The sequence below is a fragment of the Aotus nancymaae genome, unplaced genomic scaffold (genome assembly GCF_030222135.1).
Source record: "Aotus nancymaae isolate 86718 unplaced genomic scaffold, 86718_ANA_hifiasm-v0.15.2.pri h1tg000028l, whole genome shotgun sequence".
Classification (NCBI taxonomy): Eukaryota; Metazoa; Chordata; class Mammalia; order Primates; family Aotidae; genus Aotus; species Aotus nancymaae.
The window spans coordinates 26,291,881-26,316,570 of record NW_026988441.1 but is presented as its reverse complement, the minus strand read 5'-3'; the positions used below and the strand labels follow the sequence as shown (position 1 = coordinate 26,316,570).

Below are 24,690 nucleotides of genomic sequence, written 5' to 3'. Positions count from 1 at the left end.
CCCTGACTTTCAGGTCAGAAACACACCCATGTGTGCACAGCCCCTGCCAAGGGTCACTCGAACCCACACATCCACAGATCGCACTAGGTCCCATGTGCTCCACCTGGTGCATGGAGCTGCTGTGGGCTCGCAGACACCGCATGCACACACCACAGGACACAAGTGCCTGCACACCCTTGCCAGGACACAACACCCCAGACACACACCCAGTCACACTCACAAATGCCCATTGGCAAACTCACCCTCAGTGCTGACTGAGACTGGAGGTGGGAGTGAAGTGAAGGAGGGGACACACACACACTCTTACACACACACACTCACACTGATCGGAGCTGCCCCTCCTCCAGCACCCCGCAGGCCCCTGCTTGCATATGCATGAGGCTCTTACATTATTCATGAGGGCACGGGCCCCAGACAGCTGTGTAAATGCTCATCTCTGGCCGCCCTGGGGAGGAGGTATTTTAAGAGAAGGGTGTGGGTGTGTGAGGGTGCAAGTGGAAGGGAGTGGGAGGGTGTGTGGGGGGTGTGTGCACCTGAAACTGTGTCTGTCACCATGTTGGGCAACCTCATTATATTTTTAGTGTATACATGCGGCTTTGTGTCTAAAGAGCTGTTTTTAAATTTAACATTTCTAGGACTTTACAAGTCTTAGGTCATTTCATTCTCACAGTAGCTGTAGGCGGTACTTGCTGGATGATCTCCATTTTAGAGGTGGGGAAACTGAGGCACGGAGTGATTGAAGCAGCTTGTCCTGGGTTAGAAGTAGGGCTATCTGGATGTAGTCTGTCCTCGTGTGTGTGTGTGTGTGTGTGTGTCAATGTGTGTGAATTATCTGGCCTCGTCCCTTCCTAAAGCCCTGTTGGGGGCAGGTGCAACCCGCAGTCCTGTCTCTCTCTAATACCTGGCCAGGCCTGAAGCAGCCATGAGGGGACCCCACATATGCTCGGGGTTCTAAGGGGAAGAAACGAAAACACCCTGAGATGAAGGCAGAGGTTGCTGAGGTTTACAAGTTGGTAGTTGGGGGCACAGGTCCAGGGTCTGGCCTTGACCTCTATCCTGCTGTGCAGCCTGAGGCAAACCTCTAGTCCTCTCTGGTCCCTGAGGCATCCTGTTAGCCGGCGGGAGGCAGGGGTAGACAAGGTGGGCTTTGCCGTTGCGTTGCCGTTTCAGAATTCAGCACCACGGACAGGTCCTAGACCGGCCTCCCAGCCGGGAGGGAGAACTAGGGAAGGGGACAGCTGTCCTCCACAGCCTTCCATTCTGGACTCCGTTCACACCCCCTCCTCAGGGATAATTTCTTATGGGGGCGGGGTGCAAGGGCTGGGTTTGCAGATGATGTTCTAATTTCCCATCTGCGCCCACCTCCTGAGCCCTGGTGAGGGGGATTCGCAGGGGTGGGAGGTTTTGGCGAGGGACCACCTCCCCCGAATTTCTAGGCTCTGGAAGAATGTGAGGTCAGGAAATGCACTGCTGTGTTCCAACGACTGGCATGGGCTTTGCTCACAGTAGGTGCTTAATAATTGTCCACTTCATGCCCATGGGTCCTAGCCCCTATAGGGAATTGGACCCACAACTGAAATTTCTCTGTGGACCTAAGAAGCATCTTTGTTGGGCCTTGTGAAGTCAGGGGGAGGATGGGTGGGCAGGGGTGAGCCCCTTCCTCCAGCTGGGAGTTGGCGGCTCCTCCAAAAATCCCAGAAACCAAGAATAGAATCTTGGTGACAACCAAATCCTGGAATTGAAGCTGCGAATCGTGTCAGCCAGCAAACCCAGATTAAAGGATGGCTTGGAGGCCAGCCTGCTGCCTGGACTGGGGATGCTGGGAGGACTGGTGCCCTCCAGCAGCCACCAGTCTGATGGAGGAGGCTGACTTGAAAAGTGGTATTTCAATCTTGGCTGTGTTAAGGTCAGTAATAATAGCAGCAGCTAAAATGTGCCCCTTTCTGCACGAGGCAGTTCTAAGTGTTTTATAGATATTGACTCATCCATTCCTTTCAACCACCTGATGTTATCACCATCTGACCCACCAAGAAAGGAAGGCACAGAGAAGGTAAGTAACTTGGCCAAGGTCACACACAAGGAACAGTAGCCTATCCCAGATTTGATTCACGACAGCACCCAGGCTTCTGACCACAAGACTTCACTGCTTGGATTGTTTTTTGTTGTTTTGTTTTAAGGCAGTCTCGAGCTGTCACCCAGGCTGGAGTGTGGTGGTGTGATCATAGCTCACTGCAGCCTTGAACTCCTGGGCTTCAGCAATCCTCCCACCTCAGCCTCCTGAGTAGCTGGAACCTCAGGTGTACACCACCAGGCACAGCTAATTTTTTTTCTTTTTTTTTTTTTTAGTAGAGATGAGATCTCACTATGTTGCCCAGGCTGGTCTGAAGCTCCTGGTCTCAAGTAATCCTCCTGCCTCAGCCTCCCAAAGTGCTGGGACTACAGGCATGAGCCACCGTGTCCAGCTGCTGCTTGGATTCTGAGATCAAGTGGCCCTGGGTTCGAATCCTGGCGCAGCACTTTGCAGGCTCCCTCTGTGACCTTGAATAACACACTGGCCTCTCTGAGTCCTGATTTCCTGATCTGTGGAGTGGGGGAGTTGGTTCTACCATGCTGAATGTCTGGGAGGGTTGGGCTGTGGCTCACTCCTCCCTTCCCCTCCATTTCATTCCAGGTCCAGGATGGGGACCACGTTTGTCTGGGCCTCAGGCCTTTTGATGCTGCAGATGCTGCTCTTTGTGGCTGGGGAACAGGGTGAGTTGGTTTGTGGGGAGGGAGAGATTGGGGTCTGGAGGATGGACAAGATGGGACAGCTTTTGAATTCCAGAGCCTTCTCCCGCTGGTCTTCTGGCATGGGTTAGAGAATAAAATGAAAATAGATTTTAAAAGGTCTTTGAACAGTCAAAAGCGAACAAGATACCTAAGAGGTTATTTTTAGTCATTGTCAGCAGAAGCTGGAGGTTCCCGCCTCTCACCGTTTTGCTCAGATGAACTGGAGAGAGAGAAGGAAAGAAAGAAAGAAATGAGAACAGTGCAGAGATTGATTAGTGATGTCTGCCAAGGGTGGAGCAATGGAAGTAAAGGTCTGTGTGCCTGCCTCTGCTGGTGGTCAAGAGCCCATGTTTTAGAAATGCCTCACAGATTTGCTCTGTGACCTTAGGCAAGTATAATTATCTCTCTGAACTTCAGTTTCCTCAACTCCCCCAAAGAGAATGAGATAGTGCTACTCTGCAGATGGTTATGAAAATCAAATTAGCTGATTGCTATAAAGTGCCTGTTATAAAGACGGCACTCCAGAAACACCATTTCCTTTTCATTAGCTGTCTCTTGCTTTACCTTTCAGAAAAACTGAGACTTAGGAAAGAAAAATTACTCTTTCGGGCCATACAGTGAGTCAGTGGCACTAGAGTAAAATCTCTGTCCTTGTAAAAATAAAGTGAGGGGTTGGGCACAGTGCTTTATGCCTATAATCTCAGCACTTTGGGAGGCTAAGGCGGGCAGATCACTTGAGGTCAGGAGTTCCAGGCTAGCCTGCCCAACATGGCGAAACTCTGTCTCTACAGAAAATGCAAAAATCAGCCAGGTGTGGTGGCGCATGCTTGTAATCTCATCTACCTGGGAGGCTGAGGCACGAGAATCGCTTGAACCTGGGTGGCAAAGGTTGCTGTGAGCTGAGATCATGCCACTGCACTCCAGCCTGGGTGACAGAGCGAGACTCAAAAAATTAATAAGGGCAGGGGTAGTAGCTCACTCCTGTAATCCCAGCACTTTGGAAGGCCAAGGTGAGCAGATCACTTGAGGTCAGGAATTGGAGACCAGCGTGGCCAACATGGTGAAATCCCATCTCTATTAAAAATGCAAAAATTGCCGGGCGCGGTGGCTCAAGCCTGTAATCCCAGCACTTTGGGAGGCCGAGGCGGGTGGATCACGAGGTCAAGAGATTGAGACCATCCTGGTCAACATGGTGAAACCCCGTCTCTACTAATACAAAAAATTAGCTGGGCATGGTGGCGCATGCCTGTAATCCCAGCTACTCAGGAGGCTGAGGCAGGAGAATTGCCTGAACCCAGGAGACGGAGGTTGTGATGAGCTGAGATCGCGCCATTGCACTCCAGCCTGGGTAACAAGAGCGAAACTCCGTCTCAAAAAAAAAAAAAGCAAAAATTAGCCAGGCATAGTGGTGCGTACCTGTAATCCCAGCTACTCGGAGGCCAAGGCAGGAGAATTGCTTGACCTCAGGAGGCAGAGGTTGCAGTGAGCTGAGATCACACCACTGCACTCCAGCCTGGGAGATGGAGTGAGACTCCATCTCAAAAAAATAAAGAAATAAAATAATAATAATAATAATAAAACAAGGGGCTAAGCACAGTGGCTTATGCCTATAATCTCAGCACTTTGGGAGGCTGAGGTGGGAGGATTACTTGAGCCTAGCAGCTTGAGGCTGCAGTGAATCATGATCGTGCCACTGCACACCAGCCTGGGCAATAGAGTGAGACTCCATCTCTGAAAATAAAATTTTTAAAAAGAAATAGCAGTCCCTGCTTGGTTCTTGCGTCTAAGTCAAGCCGTCTCTCCACCTTCTCCCACCCAGGCACACAGGATATTGCCGATGCCAGCGAAAGGGGGCTCCATATGCAGAAGCTGGGGTCTGGGTCAGTGCGGGCTGCACTGGCAGAGCTGGTGGCCCTGCCCTGTCTCTTTACCCTGCAGCCACGGCCAAGTGCGGCCCGAGACGCCCCTCGGATCAAGTGGACCAAGGTGCGGACTGCGTCGGGCCAGCGACAGGACTTGCCCATCCTGGTGGCCAAGGACAACGTTGTGAGGGTGGCCAAAAGCTGGCAGGGACGAGTGTCGCTGCCCGCCTACCCCCGGCACCGAGCCAATGCCACGCTACTGCTGGGGCCACTGAGGGCCAGCGACTCCGGACTGTACCGCTGCCAGGTGGTGAGGGGCATCGAGGATGAGCAGGACCTGGTGCCCTTGGAGGTAACAGGTCAGTTGGGGGCAAGGGAGGGGCCGGGGGACTGGGAGAGGGAGGGCTGAGCCTGGAGCCCACCCACTGAAGGTCACCTTAGAAATCACTCCCTGAGGCCTGGCGCAGTGGCTCATGTCTGTAATCCCAGCACTTAGGGAGGCCAAGGTGGGTGGATTGCTTGAGCACAGGAATTCGAGAGCAGCCTGGGTAACATGGTGAAACCTCATTTCTACAGAAAATACAAAAATTAGCCGGGCATGGGGGCACATGCCTGTAGTCCAGCTACTTGGAAGGCAGAGGTGAGAAGATCATTTGAGCCTGGGAGGTTGAGGCTACAGTGAGCTATAATCTTGCCACTGCCCTCCAGCCTGGATGATAGAAATCACTCTCTGGGCTGGGTGCGGTGACTCACGCCTGTAATTCCAGCACTTTGGGAGGCCGAGGTGGGCGGATCACCTAAGGTTAGGAGTTCGAGACCAGTCTGACCAATATGGAGAAATCCCATCTCTACTAAAAATACAAAAAATTAGCTGGGCATGGTGGCGCATGCCTGTAATCCCAGCTACTTGAGAGGCTGAGGCAGGAGAATCACTTCAACCTGGGAGGCGGAGGTTGCAGTGAGTCAAGATCGTGCCATTGCACTCCAGCCTGGACAACAAGAGAGAAACTCCGTCTCCAAAAAAAAAAGAAAAAGAAAGAAAGAAAAAAAAAACACTCTCTGAACAGAGATTCCCTTTCAATTCTTCTGACAAAGTTATAAAGAAAGTCTTTATGGTGCCTGTAATCCCAGCACTTTGGGAGGCGGAGGAGGGCGGATCACTTGAGGTCAGGAGTTTGAGACCAGCCTGGCCAACATGATGAAACCCCATCTCTACTAAAAAAAAAAAAAAAAAAAAAAAAAATTAGCCAGGCATGGTGGTACATGCCTGTAATCCTAGCTACTTGGGAGGTTGAGGCAGGAGAGCTGCTTGAAGCTGGAAGGTAGAGGTTGCAGTGAGCTGAGACTGAACCACTGCACTCCAGCCTGGGCAACAAAGCAACACTCTGCCTCGGAAAAAAAAAAAAGTATTTATGGGTATTGCCTTGTCTTTAACACCTTTCCTTTTTAGCCTTGAGGGAGGAGTCTCCAGCTCAGACTTCTGGGGGCCACAATATCTAGGCAGGATTTGTTTTTGTTGTTTTGAGATGGAGTCTCACTCTTGTTGCCCAGGCTGGAGTGCAGTGGTGCCGTCTCAGCTCACTGCATTCTCTGTCTAGGTGGGTTTTGCTTTAAGTCAATTTTATGGTTATCTGATTTTAAGTAAGACAAAGGATATTGGCTATTCAAAATAGAAATTAAAAATTCCTTGTAATATACATTTAAGTTTTTTTACGTGAGGCAAGTTTTAAAAAGTAAGTTAATTAAAAATGTATATTAAATATTAAGCAAAGAACAGTTCTCAAATAGCTGTTTAACCAATTCCTTTATTAAATTCTTCTTGTTGAGCTGAGCGTGGCAGTTCACACCTGTAATCTCAGCACTTTTCGAGGCTGAGGCAGAAAGATAGCTTGATCCCAGGAATTCAAGACCAGCCTGGGCAACACAGCAAGACCCTGTCTCTATTTTTAAAAAAGCGAAACAAAACAGGGATGGGGGCCCAGTGGTTCATGCCTGGAATCCCAGCCCTTTGGGACACCAAGGGAGGAAGATCACTTCAGCTCAAGAGTTCAAGACCAGCCTGGGCAACATAGTGAGACCTGGTCTCTACTAAAATTCCAAAGCATTAGCCAGGCATGATGGTGTGTGCCTGTTGTCTTAGCTACTTGAGGGGGCTGAGGTGGGAGGATCGCTTGAGTCTCAAGAGACTAAGGCTGCTGCAAGCCCTGATCATGCCACTGCACTCCAGCCTGGCCAACAGAGCAAGATCCAGTCTCAAAAATAATAATAATACAACTAAATAAGTCAGGTGTGGTGGAGCACACCTCTAATCCCAGCATTTCGAGAGACCAAGGCAGGAGGATTGCTTGAGCCCAGGAGTTCAAGACCAGCCTGAGCAAGATGGTGATACCCTGTCTCTACAAAAGAACCCTGTTCTTTATTTTATTTTTAGTTTTTGACTATTTATATATATATTTATTTGAATCAGGTTCTCCCTCTGTTACCCAGGCTGGAGTGCAATGGCGCAATCTGGGCTCACCGCAACCTCTGCCTCCTGGGTTCAAGCAATTCTCCTGCCTCAGCCTCCCGAGCAGCTGGGACTACAGGCGCACGCCACCATGCCCAGCTAATTTTTGTATTTTTAGTAGATACGGGGTTTCACCTTGTTGACCAGGATGGTCTCGATCTCTTGACCTCGTGATCCACCCGCCTCGGCCTCCCAAAGTGCTGGGATTACAGGCGTGAGCCACCGCGCCCGGCCCAAAAACTTTTTTTAAAAATTAGCGGGGCATGCTAGTGCGCGCCTGTAGTTCCATTTCCTCAGGAGGCTGAGGTGGGCGGATCATTTGAGCCTGGAAAGTTGAGGTGGCAGTGAGCTGAGATCGCACCACTGCACTTCAGCCTGGGTGACAGAGGGAGAACCTGATTCAAATAAATAAATATATAAATAGTCAAAAACTAAAAATAAAATAAAGAACAGGGTTTGGCACACAGTAGATGCTCAATAAATGACTCAATGAATGGACTGTTGTGCAGCAAACTCCTGTGGATTCCTGTTTCCTTTAACTTACATTGACCTTGGGCAAGTCCCTGATTCCTGTCTTGGGACTTAACCTGCATACCCCCAAACTGTGAACTGGGGACACAGTGTCTCACCACGTAGTTTATGGGGTCAACCAATCATCACCTTTCAAAGGCTTTATTTCTCAAAATCGATAAAAGCTAAAAAAAAACAAAAACAAAAACACACATGCATACAAAAACTGATTAGAGGCGAGGTAGGTGAATTCCACATCTAGGTAGTTCCATTTCATTCATTCAGCCAAACTCTGTTTGTTTTTATGGGAGACAGTCTCACTCTGTCACCCAGGCTGGAGTTCTGTGGTGCAACCTCGATTCACTGCAACCTGTGCCTTGAGGGTTCAAGCGATTCTCCTGCCTCAGCCTCTGGAGTAGCTGGAATTGCAGGTGCACACAACCACACCTGGCTAATTTTTGTATTTTTAATAGAGACAGGGTTTCACCATGTTGGCCAGACTGGTCTCTAACTCCTAGCCTCAAGTGATCTGCCCAACTCAGCTTCCCAAATTGCTGGGATTACAGGTGCAAGCCGCTGTGCCCAGACACTCGGCCAAACATTTATTGAGCACCTACTCTGGACTGGTCCAATGCTGAGGACACAAGGCTCTCAGTGGGATAAAACAGAACAAAATGTTTCATATCTTGGTCTTGTTCAGCCATTTCTTTCATCCCTAAATCAGAATTTGAATCACAGTGAGCCTGTTATTGGTACTTCACATCCTGGCTTACATGTCACCTCCTCCAGGAAGCCTTCCAGGACCCCATTTCCAGGCCAGGCAAGAACCACATTTGGCCTGTGGTGGTGCTGCCTGTGCTCCCCTATCAGCATGCACTTAATTCCTAAAAGGCGGAATCTCTCTGTCAGCCTTCTCCACACCTCCTGCCACCTCCAGGGCCTAACCATGGGCATGAAGAGTGCCAACTTTGGAGTCAGATCGCTCTGAAATTGAATTCTGGTTCTGCTGCTTCTTTGCTGCGTGGTCTGGACCTGTCCCTCAACCTTTCTGACCTTTAGTTTCCTCCTCTGGAACAATCAAATTTGTTGTAAGAATTCAATAAGATAATCCTTGTAAATGCTTCTCTTTTTTGTATTTTTTTTTTTTTTTTTTTTTTTTGAGACGAAGTTTCACTCTTGTTACCCAGGCTAGAGTGCAATGGCGCAATCTGGGCTCTCCGCAACCTCCACCTCCTGGGTTCAGGCAATTCTCCTGCCTCAGCCTCCTGAGTAGCTGGGATTACAGGCACGCGCCACCATGCCCAGCTAATTTTTTTGTATTTTTAGTAGAGACGGGGTTTCACCATGTTGACCAGGATGGTCTCGATCTCTTGACCTCGTGATCCACCCGCCTCGGCCTCCCAAAGTGCTGAGATTACAGGCGTGAGCCACCGCGCCCGGCCTGTATTTTTTATTTTTATTTTTTCGAGAGGGAGTCTTGTTCTGTCTCCCAGGCTGGAGTGCAGTGGCTCAATCCTGGCTCACCACAGCCTCCACCTCCTGGGTTCAAGCACTTCTCCTACCTCAGGCTCCTGAGTGGCTGGGATTACAGATGTATGCCACCATGCCCAGCTATTTTTGTTTTTGTTTTTTGAGATGGAGTCTCACTCTGTCACCCAGGCTGGAGTGCAGTGGCATGTTCTCGGCTCACTGCAACCTCCGCCTCCTGGGTTCAAGCGATTTTCTGCCTCAGCCTCCCAAGTAGCTAGGATTACAGGAGTGTGCCACCACACCTGGCTAATTTTTGTATTTTTATAGACACGGAGTTTCACCATGTTGGCTAGGCTGGTCTCAAACTCCTGACCTCAAGTGATCCACCCACCTCAGCCTCTCAAAATGCTAGGATTACAGAAGTGAGCCACCACGCCCAGCTGTAAATGCGTTTCACATTGTAAATATTTGCTAACTTCTAACCCTTTATGGCCATTGTCACCAGTTTCCTCATCTGTAAAATGGGGGCATATGGATCTTTCTCCCCACCCTCACCCCACACTGTGCCTGGCACTGGGTCTATTATTATCAGACCGGAGTGGGGAGTCATTCTGCAAGAGGTAGGTCTGTTCTTAAAGATTCCACCATTAGTCGACCACCCCCCATCCTGGATGTTCCCCCACAGGTGTTGTGTTCCACTACCGGGCAGCCCGGGACCGCTATGCACTGACCTTCGCTGAGGCCCAGGAGGCCTGCCGTCTCAGCTCAGCCATCATCGCAGCCCCTCGGCATCTACAGGCTGCCTTTGAGGACGGGTTTGACAACTGTGATGCGGGCTGGCTCTCTGACCGCACTGTTCGGTGAGTGGGGTGCACAGGGCAGGGAGATGAAGACTAGTCCATGGGGAAGGAGGTTCCTTGGGGGCTCCAGGAGCACACATTTGAGAGGGACCCTCCCCTTGTGTTGTCAGGTATCCTATCACTCAGTCACGACCTGGTTGCTATGGCGACCGTAGCAGCCTTCCAGGGGTTCGGAGCTATGGGAGGCGCAACCCACAGGAACTCTACGATGTGTATTGCTTTGCCCGGGAGCTGGGGGGTAAGTCTGGGGCTGCCAGGACCAGGCCCTTCCACTTCTCCCTGAGCCTCTATTATTCTCCCCGACTCCCATCCCTCCCTGGTCCTTATGCAACTCTCCCGACCTATACCTCTCTAAACCTGTAGCCAAGACATGATCCCACCCATTCCCTGAGATTTCCATGCCTCCCTGAGCCCCACTCTCGCTCTGCGCCCCCTTCCTCTCTCTCATCCTCTTTCCCTGGCTGAACCCCTGCCCCCTCCCTGCCTGCCTGTCCCTACCCCTCTCCTCCTCTGTGAGCCCCCTTCACCGAGCCCCTCCCTCTCTCTGAAGCCCGACTTGCCCACGGGCCTGAGTTACTCTATTTGTAAAAAGAGGCTTAGCTCTGCATGAGAGGTAAAGACATCGATGGTCCTGGAGCTGGACGCACTGCTGCGGTTGTCACCGCCTCTTTTAACCACCACCCTAACGCGTCCAGGTCGGCGGGACTGCTTGGCGTTGGACCCACTTCCCGGGCTCCAAGGGCACCCAGCCCCGCTGACCTCCACCCGCCCCTCCCACAGGCGAGGTGTTCTACGTGGGCCCGGCCCGCCGCCTGACACTGGCCGGCGCGCGCGCGCAGTGCCGCCGCCAGGGTGCCGCGCTGGCCTCGGTGGGACAGCTACACCTGGCCTGGCACGAGGGCCTGGACCAGTGCGACCCGGGCTGGCTGGCGGACGGCAGCGTGCGCTACCCGATCCAGACGCCGCGCCGGCGCTGCGGGGGCCCAGCCCCGGGCGTGCGCACCGTCTACCGCTTCGCTAACCGGACCGGCTTCCCCTCGCCCGCCGCGCGTTTCGACGCCTACTGCTTCCGAGGTGCGTGCGTCCCCCGGTGGCCGCGCCCCCAGGGCGTTCCCTTTGGCGAAGGCCACGCCCCTAGAGCCTCTCCCGGCCGAGGGACAGACACGTGGAAGCCCGTTTTGTGATAAACCACGCCCCTGGGTGAGGGCCACACCCCTTCCGACAGGTCTTTTTCTAGGAGCGTCCTGGGCAAAGGACAGGGCTCCAGAGGAGGCCACTCTGGCGGGAAGTTACCTTTGCTGGGTGGGCTGTATCCCCTGAGATCTGGAGGCCCCATAACCCTGAAAGACACGCCCCTGGGTGGAGCATATTTTACCTAGAGCCACGCCCATAAGCATACACACCCCTGTGAAAGAGATAATGCCTCAAATTGGCCACCTCTGGGCTCCACACCCGGGCGGGAGCAGGGATGACACTCGCCCTTGTTGGGGGGCAGTGGGGACGGCTTTAACATCAATCCTAAGGAACCAAGTCCTCTAAGTAAGCTGCCCCAATCCTGGCACGGGCATACCATACCCACTGGGTGCCTCCTGTTCCTGGGGAGGATCCATCACCAAGGTGGAGTTGAACCCCTCAACAGGCAGACTCAAGTTTATGAGAGTCAGACAGTGCCTGAGTTTTGCCCACGAGACAAATTGTCCTTTTTCTTTTCTTTTGAGACAGAGTCTCACTCTGTCACCCAGGCTGGAGTGCAGTGGTGCAATCTCAGCTCGCTGCAACCTCCACCTCCCAGGTTCAAGTGATTCTCCTGCCTCAGCCTCCCCAGTAGGTGGGACTATAGGCATGTGCCACCACACCCAGCTAACTTTTGTATTTTTAGCAGAGATGGGGTTTCGCCATGTTGGCCAGGCTGGTCTTGAACTCCTGACCTCAAGTAATCCACCAGCCTCAGCCACCCAAAGTGCTGGGATTACGGGTGTGAGCCACCACACCCGGCCCAAATTGTCTCTTGAGTCCTCACTATAGCCAGTTGACACTGATCCTGACAGTGGCTGGTGGGCCCCAGCCTGAACAGTGGAGGTGTAAACTTTGCACTTCCTCTCTCAGACTGGGGGAATCTCAGAAACCACTCAGGTGTCATCCCTGCTCCCACTCCAGAGATGCACAGAAGGGTTGTGCTGCAGCATGCTGGAAAGAGGGTAGACTTCAAGCAGAACTTCTCAGGCAACCCCTGAACCTAACACCACCTCTTCTGCTTTCTCCCACAGCTCATCACCCCACATCACAACATGGAGACCTAGAGAGCCCATCCTCTGGGGATGAGGGGGAGATTGTATCAGCAGAGGGGCCCCCAGTAAGAGAACTGGAGCCCACCCTGGAGGAGGCAGAGGTGGTCACCTCTGACTTCCAGGAGCCTCTGGTGTCCAGTGGGGAAGAAGAACCTCTGATCCTGGCAGAGAAGCAGGAGTCTCAACAGACTCTCAGTCCTACCCCTGGGGAGCCCATGCTGGCCTCATGGCCCACTGGGGAAGTGTGGCAGAGCACGGTGGCCCCCAGCCCTAGCGACATGGGGGCAGACACTGCAGCTGGTTCACATACAGAGGTGGCCCCAACTGGCCCTACACCCAGGAGGATGGGGCGCTTCAAAGGGTTGAATGGGCGCTACTTCCAGCAGCAGGAACCGGAGCCAGGGCTGCAAGCGGAGATGGAGGCCGGTGCCCAGCCCCCCACCCCAGAGGCTGCAGGGAACCACGTGGAACCTCCGTTGGCTGTCACAGAGATGTTGGGCAGTGGGCGGAGCCAGAGCCCCTGGGCTGATCTGACCAATGAGGTGGACATGCCTGGAGCTGGTGAGTTGCTCCGGGGGAGGCAATGCTGGGGATCTGGAGGTGAAGGTGGAGAGTTAGCCAGGGCTACACTGGGGATGGGGGAGGAAGCTCCGATCCCAGCTGGGTCCCCTCGCCCCAGAAGCCCCCTCTCCCTTGGGCCTGGAGACCAGCCAAAGGGGCTGCCGAGAGATTATTGTAATGACTGCCTTGATGTCCTTGCAGGTTCTGCTGGTGGCAAGAGCTCGCCAGAGCCCTGGCTGTGGCCCCCGACCATGGTCCCACCCAGCATCTCAGGCCAAAGCAGGGCCCCTGTCCTGGAGCTAGAGAAAGCTGAGGGCCCCAGTGTCAGGCCAGTCACCCCAGACCTGTCTTGGCCCCCCTCGGAGGCCACCGTCCCAGCTCCTGGCCCTGCCCCCTGGGAGGCATCCCCTGTGCTCCCCTCCCCAGATCTCCCTATCATGGCCATGCTGCTTGGTCCCAAACAGTGGCTGCTACCATTCTCCACCCCCACCTCCACCGAGGCCTATAGGGTTGAAGGGCATGGTGAGGCCACGGCCACAGCTCCACCAACCCCTGCTGCAGAGACCACGGTGTATTCCCTCCCTCCCTCTTCGAGCCCGACGGGACAGGCTGAAGAGCCCATGCCCACAACGTCTGAGTCCCCCAGGGTGGACTTCAGAGAAACTGGGGAGACCAGCCCTGCCCAGCTCAACAAAGCTGAGCAGCCCAGCTCTAGCCCGTGGCCTTCTGTGGACAGGAATGTGGTTGCAGATTTTTTCCCCACTGAGACTGCCACTGAGCCCATGGGCCTCAGGGGCATCTCGGGGTCCGAGTCTGGGGTCTTCAACACAGCAGAAAGCCCCACTTCTGGCTCGCAGGCCACTGTAGATGAGGTGCAGGACCCCTGGCCTTCAACGTACAGCAAAGGGCTGGATGCAAGCCCCCCATCTTCCCCCGCGGGGAGCCCTGGAGTCTTCTTGATACCCAAAGTCACCCCAAGTTTGGAGCCTTGGGTTGCTACAGATGAAGGAGCCACTGTGAATCCCATGGATTCCACAGTCACGCTGGCCCCCAGTGATACTAGTGGAATTTGGGGACTTGGATCCCAGCTGTTTGAAGAAGCCGAAAGCACGACCTTGAGCCCTCAGGTGGCCCTGGATACAAGTATTGCGACATCCCTCACGACCTTAGAGCAGGGGGACAAGGTTAGGGTTCCAGCTGTGTCTACGCTGGCCTCCTCAAGCTCCCAACCCCACCCAGAGCCAGAGGACCAGATGGAGACCCAGGGAACAACAGGAGCTTCAGCATCTCTGCATCAGAGCAGCCCCCTGGGGAAACCGGCTGTGCCTCCTTGGACACCGACTGCAGCCAGTGTGGGTGAGGTTGCCTCAGTTTCCTCAGGGGAGCCTACAGTGCCATGGGACTCCTCCAGCACCCTGCTGCCTGTCGCCCTGGGCACAGAAGATTTCGAACGGGAGGTCCCGGCAGGAAGCCCAGGCATGGAGAGCTTCTGGGAGGCGGCGGCGAGTGGAGAGGAGCCAGCCACCCCAGACCTGCCAGAGACCCCAACGAATGAGGGTGCGGAGGAGGGTGAGTACAAAGTCCCAGGGCTCTGTCCAGCCCTCCATGTTCAGGGATTGGGGAGCAGGGGCTAGGGGAGCCCAGAGCAGGGAGGAAGGTTGTCCCTGGGGATCTGAAAGCTTTCTAGTGGGGCGTGACGCTGGAAGTAGGAGCTTATCAGGTAGAGTTGAATTTCAGAAAGGACATTCCTGGCACAGACAATCCTGGCAGAGGAAAGAGCACCGGGAAAGGCCAGGAGATGAAATAGTGCTTGGGCACAGAGCACATGTCCCAGTGACCAAAATGCGAGAGTGGTGAGTGGCCAGGCACTTGAGGAGGCTGAGGTGGGCAGATCGGAGCTCGAGACCAGCCTGGCCAACAGGGCGAAACCCTGTCTCTACTAAAAATACAAAGGTTAGCCAGGCATGGTGATACACGCCTGTAATCCCAGCTACTGGGGAAGCTGAGGCACGAGAATAGCTTGAACCTGGGAGGCGGAGGTTGCAGTGAGCTGAGACCGAGCCACTGCACTCCAGCCTGGGTGACCGAGTGAGATTCTGTCTCAAACAAAACAAAACAAAATGTGGAGTGGTGAGGCATTGAGCGGAGTCTGATTTGGGGAATGAGATCAGTTATAAGCCATGTCTACATCTGCTTTGAGCTGGACAGTGGTGTGATGCCCAAGGACTGACCCTGTAGGACTTCCCAGTCTGGGTAAGACAGAGCTGGGCACAGATGCCTCCCAGGTGAGACTGGAGGGAGGCGGCGTGGCAGGGAGGGTTTCCTGGACAAATGGGAATGGGAGCTGGAATTCAGTGATTTTATTTGTGGGGGGCCGTGAGCCACAGGGAAAGTGGGTGCTGGGAAGGCACGCAAGGGGCGAGGATCACCCCAATTCTTCAGATAGTAAACTGAGGCTCAGGGAGTTACAGCGCCACCTGGCTAATCACTGGTCGAAACTCAATGGGAGCCCAAATCAGCCTGAGTATTTTTTTTTTTTTTTTTTTTTTTTTGAGATGGAGTCTTGCTCTGTCACCCAGGCTGGAGTGCAGTGGTGCGATCTCAGCTCACTGCAACCTCCGCCTCGTGGGTTCAAGTGATTTTCCTGCCTCAATCTCCCAAGTAGCCGGGACTATAGGCGCATGCTACCACGCCCAGGTAATTTTTATATTTTTAGTGGAGACGGGGTTTCACCATGTTGGCAAGGATGGTCTTGATCTCTTGATCTCGTGATCCAGCCACCTCAGCCTCCCAACGTGCTGGGATTACAGGTGTGAGCCACCGCCTCCCTGGGACCAGCTCTGCCTCAGCTCAGCCTACAAATTCCAGCCCTTCTTAGGTCCTGCCAAGTTAAGCTGGGTTTTTTTGCCAAATGAAATTTTAAAACAAACAAACAAACAAACCAAAAAGAGGCTGCATGTGATAGCTCATGCCTGTCATCCTACAAAAATTAGCCAAGTGGTGCAATCTCAGCTCACTGCAACCTCCGCCTCCTGGGTTCAAGCAAGTCTCCTGCCTCAGCCTTCTGAGTAGCTGGGACTACAGGTGCATGCCACCATGCCTGGCTAATTTTTATATTTTCAGTAGAGACAGGGTTTCACCACGTTGGCCAGGCTGGTCTCGAATTGGTGACCTCAGGTGATCCACCCACCTCGGCCTCCCAAAGTTCTGGGATTACAGATGTGAGCCACCATGCCTGGCTGAGTTTCACACTTTTATTAACACCATTGGGTTTAACTTGTCCCCTACCTTTTCTCTTTTTGAAAGGGTTTCACTCTGTCACCCAGACTTGAGTGCAGTGCCAAGATCATGGCTCACTGCAGCCTTGACCTCCCCAAGCTCAGGTGATCCTCCTGCCTCAGGCTCCCAAGTAGCTGGGACCAGAGGTGTGCGCCACCATACCCGGCTAATTTTTTTATTTTCAGTGGGGACGGGGATTCGCCATGTTGGCCAGGCTGGTTTTGAACTCCTGACTTCAGGTGATCCGCCAGCCTCAGCCTCCCAACGTGCTGGGATTACAGGTATGAGCCACCATGCCTGGCCTTTTTTTTGGCCTTTTTTTTTCTTGAAGGCAAAGTGTCATGATGATGGAAATAGCTGATGCTAGGTTTCATCATCCAGTCTGTCACCTCTGGGCTGTGCTGGGGTGGGATCTTTCTTTTTGAGACAGAGTCTCACTCTGTTGCCAGGCTGGAGTGCAGTGTCGCGATCTCAGCTCACTGCAACTGACTCAGCCTCCTAAATAGCTGGGACTACGGGCGCGCGCCACCACACCCAGCTAATTTTTTTGTATTTTTAGTAGAGACGGGGTTTTACCATGTTAGCCAGGATGGTCTCGATATCCTGACTTTGTTATCCACCCGCCTCGGCCTCCCTGGGATTACAGGCATGAGCCACCGTGCCTGGCCGGGATCGTTTTTTTTAATTTTCTTTTCTCTCTTTCTTTTTTTTTTTTTCCAGACAGGATCTTGCTCTGTTGCTCAGGCTGGAGTGCAGTGATGCACCCAGGTTCAAGTCATCCTCCCACTTCAGTAGCTTGGACTACAGGCATGCAACCACCACACCCAGCTAATGATGTGTGTGTGTGTGTGTGTGTGTGTGTGTGTGTGTGTGTTGTGTAGAGATGGGGTCCCCCTATGTTATCCAGGCTGGTGTCAAGCTCCTGGGCTCAAGCAATCTTCTTGCCTCGGCCTCCCGAAATGTTGGGACTACGGACATGAGCTGTAGCGCCTGGCAAATCTTTTTTTCTTAGATGTCCGGGAGGCAGGCCGACCCAGGGGCAGGGGCGCTTGTTTCTATAAAGGCTGACATTTATGGGTTATTGCTGGTGTGCCTGGCTTATTCAAAGCACTTTACCAGAGTTATCTCGGTTAATCCTTATAATGTGCTTATGGGAAAAGCTCCAGTGTGATCCTCACGCTGCAGATAGGGAGACAGACACAGAGAGGTTAAGTGCCTTGTGCAGCCATGCAGCTAAGGAGTGTCAATCCTGGGGTTTGAATCCAGGCCTTCTGAACACAGGGCTTCTTTTTTTTTTTTTTTTGAGACAGAGTCTCACTCTGTTGCCCAGGCTGGAGTACGGTGGCGATCTCGGCTCACTGCAACCTCCTCCGCCTTCCAGGTTCAAGCGATTCTCATGCCTCAGCCTCCTGAGTAGCTAGGATTATAGGCATGCACCACCATGCCTGGCTAATGTTTGTATTTTTAGTAGAGATGGGGTTTCACCACGCTGACCAGGTTGCTCTCAAGCTCCTGACTCAAGTGATCCGCCCACCTCAGCCTCCTGAAGTGCTGGGATTACAGGTGTGAGCCACCACACCTGGCCAGAAAACAGGGCTTCTGTCTGATGTACTAAAAAAGTACATGAGGCTGGGTGAGATGGCTCACGCCTGTAATTCCAGCACTTCAGGAGGCTGAGGCGGGAGGATCATTTGAGCCCAGGAGTTGGAGACCAGCCTGGGCAACATAGTGAGACCCCATCTCTTCAAAACAAATTTTAAAATTAGCCGGGCATGGTGTGTACCTGTGGTCCCAGCTACTCAGGGGTGCTGAGGTGGGAGGATCACTTGAGCCTGGGAGGTCAAGGCTGCAGTGAGCTATGATCACGCCACTACCCTTCAGCCTGGGTGACAGAGTGAGACTCCATCTCAAAAAAAAATTTAATCTTAAGGTGGTGATGAGGAGAGAAGAGACGGGCTATGTGGGGATCAACCCTGGAAAGATGATTGGAGGGGAAGAAGCTCGATGCTCAAAGAAATAGAGACGGGGCAGAGTGGAGGGAGGGCGGCCGCACAGGAACACTAAGGAAGCGGGGGTTGGAGCTGCACCTGGGCTGAGGCTGGGTCTGTCTTGGACTTTTCTGGATCCTGGGCTCCACAATGAAGCCTGTGGCAGCAGGATGGAGATTGGCGGGCAGTGCCGGGGAGACCCAGGCGCCTACCCACCCACCGCTTGCGGCAGAAATGCTAATGAAGCCAAAAATAAACGCAGTACCAGCGAGTGACTGAGTCACCGCCAGTCTGTGGGCAGGTGTCAGCAGCGCGGGGCACCTGGCTGGGCTCATGCGTCCCGCCGCCTGGCAGCCCTGTGCGTGTGCACACACGTGCAGGGCCACCGTCCAGCCACAGGCCCTGCCATCCACAAGCCCCTTTGCCATCCATGGGGCTACCCCAGGGACAAGCCTCAGCCACTACAGGAGGGCCGGCTGCTACCTTCATTCTGTTAGCAAGCCATGACTGAGTGCCCGCTCTGTTCTGGACGCTATGGTGAAACCAAATCCCCTGTCCTCTGAAAACTGACGTCCTAGAGCAACATTCTAGAACTTTCCCAGGGATGGAAGTGTTCTCTATCGACGTTAACTCGAAAAGTGGCTAGGACGACTGAGGGGCGATGTTTTTGCCTTTATTTCACTTCAATTGATTTAAGCGTGAATGTCTATACGTGGCTGCCATATGGAACACCAGTACTCCAGGGAGAGATACAGACAAGAAACGATTGTCCTAATAAAAAAGCAAAGTAGCGCTCGCTTCAGCAGCACATATGCTAAAATTAGAACAATGCAGAGAAGATTAGCACAGCCCCTGTGCAAGAATTAAGACTTCCTTTTTTTTTTTTTTTTTTTTTTTTTTTTTGAGATGGAGTCTTGCTCTGTCGCCCAGGCTCCCAGGCTGGAGTGCAATGGCGCCGTCTTCTCTGACTGCAACCTCCACCTTCTGGGTTCAAGAGATTCTCCTGCCTCAGCCTCCCAAGTAGCTGGGATTACAGGCATGGGCCACCATGCCCAGCTAATTTTTTTGTATTTTTATTAGAGACGGGGTTTCCCCATGTTGGCCAGGCTGGTCTCCAACTCCTAAGCTCAGGTGATCCACTTGCCTCAGCCTCACAAAGTGCTGGGATTACAGGCATAAGCCACAGCACCTGGCCTCTTTTTTCAAATTTAATTTAATTAAAAAAAAATTAATTCCTCTGTGCAGTGGAATGGTCAGATGCTGCCCTAACAGGGGATCTGGGTTGGCTGGGGCAGAATGAGGATTTTCTTTTTCACTCTGTCGCCCAGGCTAGAACCTCTGTCTACCCCTATGCCCCAATTTGTGAGAAGCACAGTGATGAGCAGGGTGTGCCCAAAGGAGGGGGGATAAGTCAGGGAGGCCACTTAAGCCCGTGTTTGGCCGGGCATGGTGGCTCACACCTGTTAATCCCAGCACTTTGGGAGACTGAGGTGGGTGGATCACGAGGTCAGGAGTTCGACACCAGTCTGGCCAACACAGTGAAACCCCATCTCAACTAAAAATACAAAAAATTAGCCAGGTATGGTGGTGTGTGCCTGTAATCCCAGCTACTCGGGAGGCTGAGGCAGGAGAATGGCTTGAACCCGGGAGGTGGAGGTTGCAGTGAGCCGAGATCGCACCACTGCACTCCAGCTCGGGCAACAGAGTGAGACTCCGTCTAGAAAAATTAATAAATAAATAAAGGAGAAAACATTCTACAAGGTCCTTCAGGAAGCACTGGTCTCTGGGAGCCCAATTCTAGTTCAGTCTGAGGAACAGGCAGAGAGGCAGAGAAGCTGCCTCTACAGAGAAGCTTGCTACAGGCAGAGAAGCCCACAGATGCTTTGTGGCAGTTTCTGGAGGTAGTAAACTCCTCGTGACAGGGGGTATATGAGAGGGAGTTGGTGACCTCTGGTTGGGGAAGTTAAAGAGAGGATTCCATAGAGAGGATTTGATTAGAGGGATTTGGGGGCCTGGGGTGTTGATTCCAGGAAGGCAAAAGGCCTGTGGCCTGACTCCTCCCCACACTACCCCTCCATCCTGCAGCCCCCTTGGATCCCTGTGAGAACAACCCTTGTCTTCATGGAGGGACGTGTAATACCAATGGCACCATGTATGGCTGTAGCTGTGATCAGGGCTTCGCTGGGGAGAACTGTGAAATTGGTGAGTGCCTCAGACTCAGGATCTGAATCTGGATTTGTTTGACTCCAGAGCTTTGGGTTCTACCTAGCAGCCATGCCCTCAGAATTCAGAGATCACAAAAAGTTGGCTTCAGATGCTCCATTCCCAAACCCCACTCCTTGCATCCAGCCAAATCAGCCCTAGCTAGCCAACCCAGCTGAATCAAACAGCTGAGCTTTCATCTCTGGTATGCTGTCTCCCATTACTACAAGTCAGAGGTGGGGAGGGAAAGACAACGGAATGATATGGATGGGACTCCTCCCTGCAAAGGCCCCTTAGGGATCCTGCCCTTACCTGGGTGGGTGGAAGATATAAACACTGCCACCAGAACTGTTGGGCACTAGCTTCAAAGTCCAACACAAGAAATACTACCAATTATGACATTACAACAACAAATATAAATGGCATAATTTCCTGTGCTCTATGCATCATCTTGACCTCACAGCCTTCACAACCACATGACTGATTACAGAATTATAACAATAAATATAAATGATATAATTTATTGAGCTCTTCCATTGATTCTCTACTCACAATCATCCTTGAGTAGGAGCCCATTATTTTCACCATTTTCAAAAAAATAAGCCGAGTTTCAAGGAGGGAAAGTGATTTGCCCAGTGCTATACATGCATCAAGCACAAATGGACTGGTAGAAGAAGAGCTCAGTGACTATCTAGATTTACCACAAACAGCTTTGTCACTCTGTGCAAGTCTGCAAATGCCAAAAAGAACCTCCAGCTTCAGCATTTTATAAGCCTGTTTTTGAGAGTGTAACCTTCACTTCTCTAGAGTCAGTCTGCACATCCTGGTTTTCAGCTGCCGCAGTGGCATCTGCTCTCATTAATGCTAATTTATGTTAATTATGTGAGGTTCCACCCCCTTGCCTGCAAAGTCATTGGGCCACCTGTGCAGACTGCCACTGCTGCACTCAGGTCCAGAATGGATGGTAGGATCGTGATCCCATCTTCTGCCTAGTTTCCTGTGGGAGCTCAGAGCCAATGAGAGGCTGACCTCTGACTCAGTCCCTTTCCCTCTCTGCCAGACATTGATGACTGCCTCTGCAGCCCCTGTGAGAATGGAGGCACCTGTATTGATGAGGTCAATGGCTTTGTCTGCCTTTGCCTCCCCAGCTATGGGGGCAGCCTTTGTGAGAAAGGTGAGTTTCTATTGCAACCCCGAAAATAGTACCAGAAGTGAGGTTGGGTGCCCAGCCACAGGCTTCCCCACATACTTCAGGTCCCTGCCTCTAGTTCCATGGCTGCACTGGAATGCAGTGGTGATGTCTTGGCCCACTGCAACCTCCATCTCCCAGGTTCAAGAAATTCTCCCTGCCTCAGCCTCCTGAGTATCTGGGATTACAGGCATCCATCACCAAGCCCAGCTAATTGTTGTATGTTTTAGTAGAGACAGGGTTTCTCCATTTTGGCCAGACTGATCTTGAACTCCTGACCTCAGGTGATCTGCCCACCTCGGCTTCCCAAAGCCCTGGCTGGAATTACAGGCATGCGCCACCGTGCCTGACCTATTTTACTTTATTTTTTGAGATGGGGTTTCACCCTGGCACCCAGACTGGAGTCCAGTGGTGTGATCTTGGCTCACTGCAGCTTTGACCTCCCAGGCTCAAGTGATCCTTCCACCTCAGCCTCCCCAGTAGGCTGGGTATTTAGGCACATGCCACCATGCTTGGCTAGTTTTTGTATTTTTTTATAGAGACAAGGTTTCATCATGTTGCCCAGACAGGTCTTGAACTCCTGAGCTCAAGCAATCTGTCCACTTCAGCCTCCCAAACTCCTGGGATTATAGCCACTGAGCCCAGCCAAATTAACCATTTTAAAGTGTATTTTTCAGTGGCATTCTGTACAATCACAATGTTGTACAACCATCAACTCTCTCTAGTTCCAGAACTTTTTCAACACCCCAGAAGGATGCTCACTAGGTGGTCATTCCTTATTCCCATTCCCTAAGTCCCTGACAATCACTGATCTGCTTCCTGTTTCTGTGGATTTGCCTGTTCTAGACATTTCATATAATGGAATCTCAAAATATGTATGTTTTGTGTCTGGCTTCTTTCACTTAGCATGTTTTCAAAGTTCATCCATGTTGTAATATGAATCAGTGTTTCATTCCTTTTCATGGCTGAGTAATATTCCATTGTATGACTACATCACATTTTGTTTATCCATTCATGGTTTGATGGATATTTTGGTTGTTTTCTCCTGTGGCTAAGGTCAACAGTGCTGCTATGAACATATTCCTGTACATGGTTTTGTTTGAATAACTATTTCCTGTTCTTTTCTTCCCCCTCTACCTTTTTTGGGGTATACTCTGAGGAGTGAGATTGCTGGGCCACATGGTAACTCTAGGTTTAATTTTTTTTTTTTTTTTTTGGTAGAGATGGGGTTTTGCCATGTTGCCCAGGCTGGTCTCAAACTCCTGGGTTCGTGCAATCCTCCTGCCTCAGCCTCCCAAAGTGCTGGGATTACAGACTTGAGCTACTGTGCTTGGCCTTTTTTTTTTTTTTCTTTTTTTTGACACAGGTTCTCACTCTGTGACCAGGCTGGAGAGTACAGTGGTACATTCATAGTTCACTGTCACCTTGAACTCCTGGGCTCAAGTGATCCTCTTGTTTCAGCCTACCCAGTAGCTGGAACTACAGGTTTGTGTCACCATGCCTGGCTAATTTTTATTTATTTATTTGTATTTTTATTTTTTGAGACAGGGTCTTGCTCTGTCGCCCAGGCTGGAGTGCAGTAATGTGATCTCGGCTCACTACAACCTCCACCTCCCGGTTCAGGTGATTCTCGTGCCTCAACCTCCCGAGTATCTGGGAACTATAGGCACCTGCCACCACACCTTACTAAAGTTTTTTTGAATTTTTTGTAGAGATGGGGCCAGGCTGGTCTTGAACTCCTGGCCTCAAGTGATCCACCAGCTTTGACCTCCCAAAGTGCTGGGGTTACAGGCATGAGCCACCACACCCAGCCTACTTTTCCTTTAAAAACCAATTATAGCCATCCTAGTGGGTGTGAAGTGATACCTGATTGTGGTTTTGACATTGACAATGAGCATCTTTTCATGTGCTTTTTGGCCATTTGTACGTCTTCTGTGGAGAAAAGTCTGAGCTCCCATGTCCACAAAAAGGGTGTGGCCCCGACAATCAGAGGAGCTTTCAGGGTTGAAATGAGATGAGGTGTCAGGGAATGATCTTCCAGTTAAATCTCTTCCAGAAACAACATGGCAAAACCATGTTCCTGGGCAACATGGCAAAACCCCATCTCTACCAAAGAAAAGAAGTTAAGATTCGGCCATCGTGGTGTCTCATGCATGTAATCCCAGCATTTTGGGAGGCCGAGGCAGGTGGATCACTTGAGGCCAGGAGTTTGAGGCCAGCCTGACCAACATGGTGAAACCCCGTCTCTACTAAATATACAAAAATTAGCTGGGCATGGTGGCGCACGCCTGTAATCCCGGCTACTAGGGAGGCTGAGGTGGGAGGATTGCTTGAGTGTGGGAGGCGGAGGTAGCAGTGAGCTGAGATTGCTCCATTGCACTCCAGCCTGGGCGACAGAGTGAGACCCTGTCCAAAAACAGAAGAAGAAGTCGATATGGGAGGTGAAAGGGTGGGGAGAGCAGAGCTTCAGGAGGAGGGGCCAGGCATGCGGAGAGGGGTCATCTCACCCTGCAGTGACCTTGGATTGAGCCCTCTCTCCGGTAGGGTGGCTGTGCTCATGGCTGGTTGTCCTTGGGCCAAGGCCAGCTCTCCCCTCATGCTTCTATCCCATCTCCCAGACACTGAGGGCTGTGACCGCGGCTGGCACAAGTTCCAGGGCCACTGCTACCGCTATTTTGCCCACCGGAGGGCCTGGGAAGATGCAGAGAGGGACTGCCGCCGCCGTGCCGGCCACCTGACCAGCGTCCACTCACCGGAGGAGCACAGCTTCATTAACAGTAGGGGCTCGGGGCTCAGGGGCCGCCTGCCTGGAGGGTGGGCAGGAGTGGCACTCGAAGCCCTTTTGCCAGGGCATCCCTCCCCTGGTTTTCAGGATGCCACCTTTCCAAAGCTGTGTTCGTTCACGCAAGCCCTGACTGCTTCTTAATTCATGAAATCTGTCTATTCACTTGTTAATTCATACATTCACTTCATTCATTCATTCACCAAATATTTACTGAGCACCTGCTATGTGCCAGGCACCATTCCAGGAACATTCAACACGGCACAGCAGTGATCAAGGCTGACTTTGCTCTGTCCCCAGGGAGTGACCACTTCTTGGGGAGGATATAGACAAACAAGTAAATATCTAAGTAAATAAGTACTGTAATTCAACCAGTCCTGTGTGTGCTGATAACAAAACGGGGCCAGGAGATGGAGGGTGATGG

General features: G+C 52.1%; 1 protein-coding gene and 1 non-coding gene across 4 annotated transcripts in view; both read left to right on the top strand.

The window, feature by feature from the left end:
• NCAN (neurocan) overlaps positions 1-24,690 on the top strand; it is a 38,558-nt gene that overhangs the window by 1,842 nt on the left and 12,026 nt on the right. The window contains exons 1-11 of one of the 3 annotated variants that reach the window (XM_064381593.1): positions 502-2,050; positions 2,672-2,751; positions 4,589-4,990; positions 9,803-9,977; positions 10,088-10,215; positions 10,758-11,051; positions 12,245-12,826; positions 13,028-14,395; positions 20,179-20,295; positions 21,356-21,469; positions 24,103-24,261. In XM_064381593.1, the coding sequence (XP_064237663.1) occupies positions 2,679-2,751; positions 4,589-4,990; positions 9,803-9,977; positions 10,088-10,215; positions 10,758-11,051; positions 12,245-12,826; positions 13,028-14,395; positions 20,179-20,295; positions 21,356-21,469; positions 24,103-24,261 (3,412 nt within the window). In that variant the 5' untranslated portion in view covers positions 502-2,050; positions 2,672-2,678. Of the gene's footprint in view, positions 1-501; positions 2,752-4,588; positions 4,991-9,802; positions 9,978-10,087; positions 10,216-10,757; positions 11,052-12,244; positions 12,827-13,027; positions 14,396-20,178; positions 20,296-21,355; positions 21,470-24,102; positions 24,262-24,690 lie in introns of those variants that run through there. The other 2 variants (XM_064381594.1, XM_064381596.1) reach the window with 2 other exon arrangements.
• LOC135276850 (U6 spliceosomal RNA) lies at positions 18,884-18,990 on the top strand. Its single transcript, XR_010344406.1, has one exon. It is a non-coding gene; the product is annotated as a U6 spliceosomal RNA (small nuclear RNA).